Source organism: Pipistrellus hanaki, assembly GCF_964339955.1.
Source record: "Pipistrellus hanaki genome assembly, chromosome: 1".
NCBI lineage: Eukaryota > Metazoa > Chordata > Mammalia > Chiroptera > Vespertilionidae > Pipistrellus > Pipistrellus hanaki.
Window position 1 is genome coordinate 63,152,228 of NC_140503.1, and position 12,197 is coordinate 63,164,424.

Genomic DNA, 12,197 nt, shown 5'->3' on the forward strand with positions numbered 1-12,197 from the left:
CTCTGGTTAAACTGATCTCACATCATTCTGATCATCTTTACTAGCCAATCAAATACAGAGCTATTCTGTCATCTCCTAAAGCTCGAAATTAGGTCTTTTGCTCAGCGAGCCCTCTCGAATGGCCTACCTGTTTTTTGCACTTATCAATCTTTTCTTTTTCTTGATTGGTAAGGAAAGGACCAATATTTTTCTGCCACTGAAGGACCCATTCATACAATAAGACGAAGCTGCCAGTGGCTGTTTCCAAAGCATTGTAGACTAGTTTTCCGAGCTGTTCATCACAGGCTGCACATTAAGAGAAAACGTAATTAACACTCACTGGTACATTTTCTGTGGGAATAAAAAAAATGCACATGGCATTCATTTGCCAGTGGATGCCATGTGCTACTTAAGAAAAAGTATTATTTCATATAATGCATGCTCTTTTATAACTAAGTTTTAATATTTATCAATATATTCTGAGCCCCCCAAAAAGAATTACTATAAAGGGACAAAAATCAACAGCGAGATCTTAGTATCTGATGAGTGTTCTCCTAGTAGCCAGGATTCACAATGTTACTTTCATATCCAGTTCACCTCTAATGACAACTCTCAGTGCGACAATGAATCCTCGCAAAGCTAACTACCAGCTAATGTGACAGAAGGAATTTGGAAATAGAAGCACTCCACCAGATTACTTCATCAATGTACATCAGTGTGCACAGTGTAAACAAGTTTCAGTAATCTGGAAATCTGAAAACACAAATGATTTTTCTTTTCTTTTTTTTTTTTTATTCACCTTTTTTTTTTTTAATTAAATTTTTATTGTTCATATTATTACAAATGTTCCTTTCCCCCCCCATCTCACCCCACCCTCTGTCCTTTCCCCACCCCCCATTGTCCTCATCCATAGGTGCACAATTTATGTTCAATCTCTTCCCACATCTCCCTCTCCCCTTTTCCCCAAGAATCATCAGTTCACTCCCCTTCCATACCTCTGATTCTATTATATTCAACAGTTAATATTGTTCCTCAGATTTTTTTTTTAGTTTCCTTGGTTTTTAGATTCACTTGTTGATAGTTACGTGTTTGTTGTTCATAATTTTTATCTTTATTTACTTTCTCTTCTGAAAGAACCCCCTTCAGCAATTCATATAATTCTGGTTTGGTGGTGATGAACTCCTTTAGCTTTTTTTTATTAGTGAAGCTCTTTATCTGACCTTCGAATCTGAGTGATAGCTTTGCTGGGTAGATTATCTTTGGCTGTAAGTTCTTACTATTCATCACCTTGAATATTTCTTACCATTCCCGTCTGGCATGCATGGTTTCTGTTGAGAAATCAGCTGACAATCGTATAGGTGTTCCTTTATAGGTAACTACCTGCTTAGCTCTTGCTGCTTTTAATATTCTCTCTTTGTCTTTTGCTCTTGGAATCTTAATTATGATTTGTCTTGGTGTGGTCCTCTTTGGATTCCTTTTATTTGGAGTTCTGTGTGCTTCCTGGACTTGTAAGTCCAATTCTTTCACCAGGTGGGGGAAGTTTTCTGTCACTATTTCTTTCAGTATGTTTTCGATATCTTGCTCTCTTTCATCTTCTGGGACCCCCATAATTCTGATGTTGGATCGTTTGAAGTTGTCCCAGAGGTTTCTTACATCATCTTCAATATTCTGGATTCTCTTGCCTTCTAGCTTCTGCAGAGGAGTGTCTTCTGGCTCTTTATGTTCCAAATCTTTGACTTGATTCTTGCGATCTTCTATTCTGTTTTTAGGACTCTGTATAATATTTATTATTTCAGACAATGTATTCTTTATTTCTTGTTGATCCCTTATCATTTCTTGTTGATCCCTTTTCATATCCTCATAGGTCTCATTTATTTTATCGGCCTTTTCTAGGAGACTCTTGAAAAACCTTATAAGTGTGGTTTTGAACTCTATATCCAGTCGCTTTTTGTCCTCCATTTCTTTCATTTGTGATCTATTTGGTTTAGGCATTTTCGCAGGCAGCTTTCCTGATGGGGTGGAGCCTACAGCCTTGGCTTCCGTCAGCCCCACCCTATGCGACTCCTGAGACTCAGGGTCCTTCAGTACTTGTTGCAAGCGCCTCTGAGAGAAAGGTGCCCTCGATTTTCGCCTGCTGCCAAACTGTCTATGCTCTCCCCTAATGAGTCCGGTATTGGGGTTCAGTTCAGTTGGAAGTGGAGTTGGAGGTGGCGTTCAGAGCAGTCTGGAGCCCCTGTCTCCTTCCCGTCAGGGCAATCCCGCGGCACAGCCGGCCGGCCCTTCTCTGGGCGCACTGTGCGCACCTCCGGGACCTCCTCTCGCCGCTCCCTGGAGTTCTGCCTTACAGCCCAGCTCCCTATGGGTGAGCCTGGATCCCTGGGGTCTGGCCTAGAATTGGGGTTCAGAGCAGTTGGAGCTGAGCCCAGCACAATCGGAGCTTTTCTCTGTTTCCCGCTTGGGAACGCCAGCCAGGCACTCGGCCTCCCTCCTCTCCGGCTCTGTCCTCTCCGCGCGCCGCGTGTCTCCGTACCTTAGGCTTTTACAGCTCCTCCGCGCTTCCTTCTGGTTTTCTCCTTGCTTCTTGTTGTAGGATTTCCAGTCAGTTGACTTTCCTGTAGTTCTGGGTAATGTCCATTTTATATTTTAGTTGTATTTTATTGAAATTGTTGTGTGCGGCTGCGGCTAGTTGCCTACCCGAGCAGCCATCTTGGATTCTCCTCACAAATGATTTTTCTAAACACAAAATCTGAATACATTCAGTAAACACAAACTAGTTAACAGTTTTGAGGGAAGGAACCAGAAATGACAGCTTAAATTTGAAGCTAGAGAGGTACATTTATTTAGTGATAGGCATATGGTTTTCACTTGTATATGGAGAGCTCAATTTCTGCAACACCAAAATTTTTCTTATAAAAACGTGTATTTTCATTAAAATTTTGTAATTAAAGTATGTTGGCATTATTCATTTCCGGTATACAGCATGGTGATCTTAATATATGTATACTTGGCAATGTGACAAGTCTAGTGCAAGTCTAGTAACCATCTACTGTGCAAAGGCACTATAATCTTAGTGGCTTTATTCTCTGTGCTGTATTTAAAAATCTGTATTTTCATTGAAGACTATTATCAAAAATTGCCAAAAAATTAAAAATGACAAAAAAAATCACCCACAATATCACCATATTTGGTTTTTTGTTTTGTTTTAAATATATTTTTATTGACTTTAGAGAAGAAGGGGGAGGGAGAGAGATAGAAACATCAATGGTAATTGATTGGCTGCCTCCTTCAGGCTTCCGACTGCACATTGAGCCTGTAACTCAGGCATGTGTCTGACCAGGAATTGAACTGCAACCTCCTATTTATAGGTTGATGCTCAACCACGGAGGCACTCTAGCCTGGTACCATTTTGTTTTATTTCTCTTCTAGTCCCCTCTACCATTCCCCGCTCCCTAATTTATGAAATCACAGCATATGTAGCAGGGTTTTTTTTACCCTTGACATTTTGACCAGGTAATCCCTTGCTGAAGGATTATCTTATGCACTGGAAGATGCTGGCTAGCAGCATCCCTGACCTCTACCCACCAGATGCCAATAGCACCTCCACCATAGTCTTAACCATCAAAAATGTCCCCAGATATCACCAAATGCTCCCCAAGGGCAATGCCAATCCCAATTGAGAACCACTGATATATAGTATTCTGCTTTTTTCTCTTGTTATATAAATAATAGTTTCCTGTGATGTTGCACTATTTTCAAAATGAAAAACTTTTTTTGTGCCAAAACCGGTTTGGCTCAGTGGATAGAGCATTGGCCTGCGGACTGAAAGGTCCCAGGTTCGATTCCAGTCAAGGGCATGTACCTTGGTTGCGGGCACATCCCCAGTAAGGGGTGTGCAAGAGGCAGCTGATCAATGATTCTCTCTCATCGATGTTTCTAACTCTCTATTCCTCTCTCTTCCTCTCTGTAAAAAAAAAAAAGAAAAAAGAAAAGAAAAGAAAGAAACAAAGAAAAGAAATGGAAAACGTTTTTGGAAGAAGTAATTTTTTTCCATTTAAAAACTGAAAAGTGAAGTAACCTGCATATGTAGGACATAGAGGCCTTAGCAAAAATACTTTGAGAAATGTGGCTGAATTAACTCACCTAAAGTTTTTATCTGAGAAGCAGTTTTCACTTCACAGAAATGCTGACAATTTAAAAAGGTTTAATTAAAGTGATCTGCTATGCTAGTCATAAACAAATCCTGACATTTTTAGGCTAAACGGAAAAAACCTGATGTGAACCGAAGGAAGTTCCTGTGCAATGTGGGATCTAACTAGTACTACACACACTGGAGACACAGATATCATATATTTATGGGATAAACTATGCTGTTATTTACATAAAGCTTAACTACATGTGTGCGTTATGCAGTACAATGCCTTAAATATTCCTCTTCCCAACTGGGGCTAGATAGGTATTTCACAATTGCTGGTTTTTTGGGGGTTTTTTGTGTGTGTTATTTTAAAAAATAATTTTATTGTTGCCTCTCCCTGTCACTTTTGCCTGATGGGGATAATAAAGGACAAAAGAACACACTGTAATGAGACTGAAGGAAAATATGTCACAGAAAGAACTCGAACTGAGTCTATTATATGCTAATAATGGTCATCATATTATTACAGACAGTTTCTAGTGCTTTATCCATATGGAAGTTCTAATGGCTTTAAACTGAAAAACAAAATATTAATTAGTTGACCTTTTATAAAAATATCTCACAGAAAATTAGAACATATTTTAAAAGCTAGACCCATTGTGAGAAAAAAAATTATATAATTGTTTTATAAAAAACTTTCAGATTGCAAATGTTTCCTGATGAGGGTTAGGTGAATATGTCTAGTAACTATCAGTGAGAATAGGAAACAAAGTTAAGGTAATAAGTAGATTGATTTCTCTTCCCGATCTCCCAGATTATTAAAAATAGTGAGTTTTATGTTGCCAATTCATGAGTCTGAAATGCCCTAAGCCAAGGACAGTTTCAAGATCAAAGTTAATCATCTCTGCCAAGGTCCTGAATCTGTCCAAATGGCTGCTTTGTCTGCACAGGCAGGCTCTGGGCATGCACAGAACTCTGTCCAGTTCAGCCAAGGTCAAGTGTCCACTTCACAGACCATTCAGATATTTGGTTCCTTCTCTCTCTACCTGCTGCCTGCTGCCTGGCAGCTCCCCTGTTTATTTATAGTTCCTTAAAGAGGAAGGAAAAAAGACACACACACACACACACACACACACACACACACACACACAAAGCAAACTCAATTTAGGTAATTTGGCTACCATATTAATGGAATTAAAAATTAAACATGTTCTCCCCGGAGCTGAGGGGGTCGGGGTGGGAGGGCACAGCCACGCCCTCTTCTTCCTTCCAAGCACTTACGTTTGCCTTTCTCTCTGCTAAGCTCTTAGGGCCCTTCTTCTGCCTCTGTAACTTGTTTCCTGCACTTATGCAGCCCAGTTGGCTCACTTCTACTACTTCTGTAACTTTCTAAATAAACTTTATCTTATAAATTGAAAAAAATTGTCAAGTTAATTATATACAAGTGATCCCTACACCACTTAGTGGTTATATCAGGTCTAAAGGCCCAGTGCAGATTTGTACACCGGTGGGGTCCCTCAGCCTGGCCTGTGCCTTCTTGCAATCCAGGACCTCTCAGGGGATGTCAGACTGCTGGTTACGGCCAATCCCCATGCCAAAGCGGCAGGCGACTGGGCACTGAATCACTCCCGTTCATCCTGGCCCACTGAGCCTGCTGCTGCAGCTTGGTAGCACTGTAGCTCGGTAGTGCCGCAGTTCAGTAGTGCTGCAGCAGCTGAGCTCACCAGCCCTGAGCCTGGCATCTGGTGCCCACCAGCTGAGTGGCACTCACGCTGTGGGAGCACACCTACTGCATTGAGCATCTGCCCCCGGTGGTCAGTGCATGTCATAGCAACCAGTCAAATGGTCGAATGATCAAACAGTTGACTGGTTGCTTAGGGTTTTATATATATAGATGGCTGATAAAAGATGATGGCATTTAGGGCAAAGAAGTAGATAATGAAAATTTGAATTTAATATAAACAATTCAAATCACAAATTGCTAAACCATTTCACTCCAAATAGCCATCAATAGACAAAACTGCTAAATAAGATACATAGAAAATAAAATGGAAAAAAAATAAAATGGTTTTCTTAGTCAGGTAAAACATGCTTGCTGGGAAAATGCTAACTAAGTAGATGGATATCAACTTAAGAAAATAGGATTTGGTCATTAAAGATCACAGGCATTATTGAAACTAATATAATATTGTATATCAACTGTAATTGAAAATAAAAAATTAAAGAAAATATCACAGGCATTAGAACTTATTTAAGTGCATATATTTCATTGGCAATAAATTCACATGATGCGAAATTCTACTAATTCATAATATTTCAACCATTTTGGTTTCAAAAGTTCAACTGATTATAATGATGATGAACTTTAAATTATCTTCCTGCTAACAATATTTCCAAGAGCCTAGGTTTTAGTTTCTATCTTACAGGAGGGGAAACCTGAGTAACTTTTCATTCTGGTCATTAGGAATGGAAGCTAGAATGACTATCAGCTCACCAGTCTCCTTGGACTGCACCGTGTCTATTCTACTTTGTTTCTTCGTGATTAACTTTTGTTGTTAGAAAAGTTACATGAATTTAGTTAGTTTACTCACCAATACATTTTCCTTTGTGCACCATGAGCTGATCAGTATTACCGGTAGAGAAATACAGGATTTCACAAGAGCCAGGAGAATCCTCACTATTACATACAGAATACTGCCGCTCTCGCCTTAAAAATAAATTTCAACAATGATTTTTTCCCCCCAACTTCTTGCCCCTCTATTTTCTCTTCTTTACTAGACTGTTGATAGTCTAACATCTGTTTCCATGGAAATTGAGCTTGAGGTGCTAATGAGAAAGTTGTCCAACTCCCCCATTTCCCATTGCTGCTTTCCCACACGAACTCTACAAACCCCCAACTCTAGATCTTCACTGTCCAATGTGGTAGCCATTAGCCACACGTGGATATCTAAATTTAAACTAGTTAAAATTGAATTAAAAATTCAGTTCTTTGCCCTGGCTGGTGTGGCTCAGTTGGCTAAGCACTGTCCCATGCACTGAGAGGTCACTGGTTTGATTCCTAGTGAGGGCACATGTCCCAGATGAAGGCTTGATACCAAGTAGGGGCCTGCAAGAGGCAGCCGACTGATGTTTCTTTCTCCTTCTTCCTTTCTCTCTCTTTAAAAAAATGAATAAAAACTTTTTTAAAAAAAAAATCAATTCTTTGACTACAGTAGTCACATTTAGGTACTTAGTAGCCAAAAGTGGCCAGCATTAGTATAAAACATTTTCATCACCACAGCAGTTCTACAGAGATTTAGCTCAACTACAATCTTTTCATTCCAAATGCACATGCACATCCGGGGAAAGCTAAAAAACAGTGTTTGGAGCACTTCAAATTCCTATTCTCCAACTGGGCTCCCAACCACTGAATGACAGATACTCTGCCATTTCCTTTTATGAAGTCTCTAAAACACTTAAAGCCAAATCCTCCTCCTCTCTTTCTCTATTCTACTTCCCCCCCCCCCCCCCCCAGCTGGGAAGGTAGATTATAATGCAAAAGTAATAAATTGGGGAAAGGGAAGTAGGGAAAAGGCCAGGGAGAGCATTCTTGACATTCAAGATTGGACCCTTCTAAGATATGCTTTGATGAGGCATATGGATAAATCTCTAGAAAGCAGCCCTCTACTCTAAGCACCATCCTGATTTCTACTTTCACATAGAACATGAGGCAAAGAGGAATAAAGCCCACACTTTCTATTGTTCCACCTAAAAAGTTAGTTGGAATCAGTACATTCTTTCTTTTCCCCAGACTCTGAGGAAGGCCAGCTATACTGTCCTCGGTTCCATTTCCTACAGTCTCTCTGGGATCATGGCCCATTGGTTGTTCCTCCTCTCTCCTATATGTGCAATCTGCCCTCTAGATTAGTCCTTCCCCTCAGCTCTACATCTCTCCCATCTCTAAGTCCTCTTGTTCTTTGTTTTCAAACTTTCACACTTGCTGTCTCCACTTCTGCCCCTCTATTTACTCCTGATGCTGCCGCAATGTCAATAAAACTGCCACCTCCCTCCTACCCATTCTCAATCTGACTTCTCCCCTGGGTTCTTTTATTTTGGTTTGTGGCACAGTCATTCATTCTGTCTGGAGTCAAAAGCATGAGTCTCCCCGGGCTCCTAGACCTCCTACATATAACTGATCCCCAAGTATCATACTCTCCATTTCCCCTGCCCTGTTGAGATCATCTCCAACTTTCCTCTGGGCACATGTGATACTCCATTATTATCTGGTCTCTTCACCTCCAATCCTATACATCTTCCTTTCCCCACCCTACTGCTGATAAGACACGAGTCTCCTGTGACCACATATTCAAACACCAGGGAATGACTACCCGTGTTTCCCCAAAAATAAGACATCCTCCGAAAATAAGACCTAGCACATGGAAAGATAAGACATCCCCTGAAAATAAGACCTAGCGCAACTTTGGGAGAAAAAATTAATATAAGACACTGTCTTATTTTCGGGGAAACAGGGTAATACATTGTACTTCTAAAGTTACTTATGCAACCAGGGGCACACTGGTTTATGGAGAAAATAATAAAAGCAAAGATTTAAAATGAGTTATTAGACTTACTAACATAAATTATTTAGAAGCACCTCTACATCAGCTCTGCTCCTCCAACAATGGTGCTAATAGTCATTTTAGTCTAGGTCATCTTTACATTCTTTAGTTTACATTGTGTAAATGTTTGGTTTTAGAGTGTTTTAGAATATTAATCACCCCATCATGACAGTTAAACACCAACTCAATGAGATGCTAAGAGTGCTAATAAGAAAATATGTATTATTATGATTAAAATAAAAGTAAAAGGGCTAAGAAAATGGCAAATGTGGTACATGCCACATAAGACAGGCTGGCAGCTGGAATAATTCTGAAGGATAAAAAGTAAATCCCACTGAGTTAGAAAAGAATAAAGAGGTGAAAACCAATATCACTGATGTCTCTGGTATTCACCTAAAAATATGTATGTATTTGCTTTTTAGGAGAAGAAAAGTAAAAGAATAAAATGGAACACTATACTCATTTCCTTTGACTTTCTAATCCATAAAGACCAATAAACAGCAAGGGAGGAATAAAATCAAGAGTAAATCATGAAGTGCTTTGGTATATCAAGGACTTTTTATTTCTTTACCAAGGAAGCACATGAACTACACTTGATTCATTCTTTCCTAGTCAGTAGTCAACACAGTGACAGAGATTCATGCAGGGATGTGCCATATTTTGGCAAACATCAGATGAAAACTATTTAATGTTCCTTCTTGGATGCTCATGGGATGTTTTCCTATCCAAGACATACAAATATCACTCTTACAAGCATAACAAAAAAAGTTTTCCTACCTATGTCAAAGGGAGAATTCCACATCCCACTTGAGTAAACTTGCAAATGATCTTTAATCTTAAAAGCAAGTCTAATCTTAGAGCCATTGTTTATACTTAGTCACAAAAAATGGAAATGTTTAAATTTAAAAAACTGTTTTTATATATCCAAAAAGACTTATTCATAGCATTGATTTATTTCTGCTGTGTGGAGAGCGGCTACCGCGTATGGACAGGTTCAAGCCTAGGACTAATGAGAGGGCATGGTCCTTTCGTGGCAAAGCTACAGACAAGTCCCAGCTTGGAGGACAAAGCCCTCCCAGCATAATCATAGCCAAAGGCTATCGTTGTAAGCATGCCGTTATGGTCCGAACCTGTGGTCCTAGGTGCTAAGTGATATAGGCTGCGGAGGTGCAGCAAGTGCTGCCAAAACAAAGCCTGATAGAGTTCAGGTGCATGTAATTGAGTAGATTCGAAACCTATGAGAACATTTTAAACGTCTTGACCACAGCCTTACTTTGCTTTGTGAAATGTGGCTATAAAAAAAAGAGTTGGCTGCAGTGTCCCACCTAGGCCCAGCTTTAGTCTTGTCTGTCTTCTTTAATCCTTCACTGACACACATTCCCAATCCCCCCTCAGGTTCACCCCTGGCTGTGCTGAGCATGGCTCACTGCTGATTCTAACACAATAGAAATTTGTTAAGTACTTTTTAGTGAAATGCTCTGACAACTTAAAACTGTGTTGCCTATTGGAAGCCCAGTTGCAAAAGTAATCTAAATTGATGTAAGGAGTTATAATCTTAAAATTAAATTGTTACCAGAAACAGTATTCAAGAGAAAATTCAGCTCACCTTAAGGGTAGGTGGCGAAGTGTTAATATCCAAATGATTTCTAAGCTGATTTCTTTTTAAAGTCAGTAATTAGGGAAAGAACTGAAACGTTTCCTTCTTATAAAGAAACTATAACCTGGAAGTTTATATGTCTTTAATTTGGTACCTAAAATGTTTCTTTCCATAGGAAAAAAAAAAAATGTTGGTTTTCAGTGCTGCTTAGATTCTTAAAAGAGACAGTTTAAAATCATAAGGAAGCTGAATTATAATACCTACACTACTTGGTCACCCACTCATAAATGGATTCTGTACTAAAATTTATTTCTGATCCACAGAGGGTCACAACAAATATTTGGGGAGTATTTTTAGAGGAAAGGATGTGGAGGAAGAGGTGGTATCTCTCATGTGACCTCTGGTGATAGGGAATCACCCAGGAGCCCACCTGCAAGGACAGGGAAGCCCAGTGCCCTCAGCAGCTCCCGGAAGGGGAGCCCTGCCAACAAGCCGGGGCTCCATTCTTAGGTGAAAAATCTACACCATGCCCATTTGGAGCATTTCCCACATCCGTGCTGGGGCCCAAGGAGTTACAGACGGAAAACAAATACAGTGGGAAATTTGACCAGATGATGATTCTGATGGAAGAACAAATTTTAAGTCACTTATTGACTAGTCAGATCATTAGAAGTCAGATCAAACTGCATTGGAGGCAAGATTGTGAAGTGTGATAGCACAATTATAAAGGCGAGTGAGCAATAAAACTAGTTTAATTAAAGATACATAGAAAGTGTTAAAACAAATGAAAATTTTGTTTCATATGGCTAACAAATGGTATATTAAGACATATAGGCTTTGAAAAGTTATTAAAACTATCTGAAAACTCATCAACTTTCACAACAAGTTGTTTTTTTCCTTCTACATCTTTCATTCTACATCTTCCAGATCAGAAATTTCAAGGACTTACCTAGATCTTCCAGAGGAGTTGGTCCGATGTCTACCATTTCCTACGAAGTCGGGAGAACCTCCATGTGGAACAGCAGTTCTGTGTCCTCCTGGGTCCTTCCTAGAAGTATGATCTTGGTTTGAAAAACTAGCAATTTCCAAACGTTCCTAGAAAAAAGAAAAGTAAACCTACTTTAGACATAGGTCAGAAATGGAAGACAATCATGGTGTATAATTATGAATCCAGGAGAAAGTGCATATTTTATTTAAATGGAATGCTTTTAAGTATAATAAAGTTGAACTCAACTTATAAAAGCTTAATGTCTGAGAAAACACTCATGGATACGGACAACAGTGTGGTGATTGCTGGAGTGGGGTGGAGGTGGAGAAGGGTACGGGGGGTGTGTGTGTGGGGAGATAAATGGTGAGGGACTCAGACTTGACTTGGGATATTGAACACACAATGCAGTATACAGATGTTGTGTTGTGGAATTGTGCACCTGAGACTTATATAATTTTGTTAACCAGTGTTACCCCAATAAGTTAAATAAAAAGGAAAATAAAAATAACAATTTAATATCCAAATAGTACTGGTTCAGGAACTGAGAGTCAGATTACAGTTTTAAATGGAAATGTTAGACTCTTGGAATATGCATAAAAAGTTAGAAAGAAGAGCAAGAGGAAAGGAACAGAAAGCATTCAAAGAGAGAGCAAGGTGGCAGATCAGACGTAAATAAGGAGACCTGGTGGAAACAGTAATAACATCTTACAATTTGTACACAGCTTTGTACTTTCAGAGGGTAATATAGTTATCTGTGGGAACAGTTACATGAGACAGAAAGGAAGACACATAAGTCCCATTTTAAGGGATAAGGAAAATAAGTCACAGAGAGTGTCACCTAACGGTCACACACAGAACTCGGCAGTAAAAAAGCCAAAGCTTTAAGCCAGGTGCTGCTTCTCA

General features: G+C 39.5%; 1 protein-coding gene across 3 annotated transcripts in view; it reads right to left on the minus strand.

Annotated features, from left to right (window-relative positions):
* The window catches only part of EIF2AK4 (eukaryotic translation initiation factor 2 alpha kinase 4), a 100,306-nt gene that overhangs the window by 66,857 nt on the left and 21,252 nt on the right, over positions 1–12,197 (minus strand). For 2 of the 3 annotated variants that reach the window (XR_014796879.1, XM_084905118.1), the window contains exons 6-8: positions 11,256–11,401; positions 6,703–6,818; positions 128–285 (exon numbers count right to left, since the gene is read on the minus strand). Coding sequence is in view for 2 of the 3 variants with exons in the window: in XM_084905118.1 (XP_084761244.1) it covers positions 128–285; positions 6,703–6,818; positions 11,256–11,401 (420 nt within the window). In the remaining variant the exon portion in view is untranslated. The remainder of the gene's footprint in view (positions 1–127; positions 286–6,702; positions 6,819–11,255; positions 11,402–12,197) is intronic. The other variant, XM_084905119.1, reaches the window with a different exon arrangement.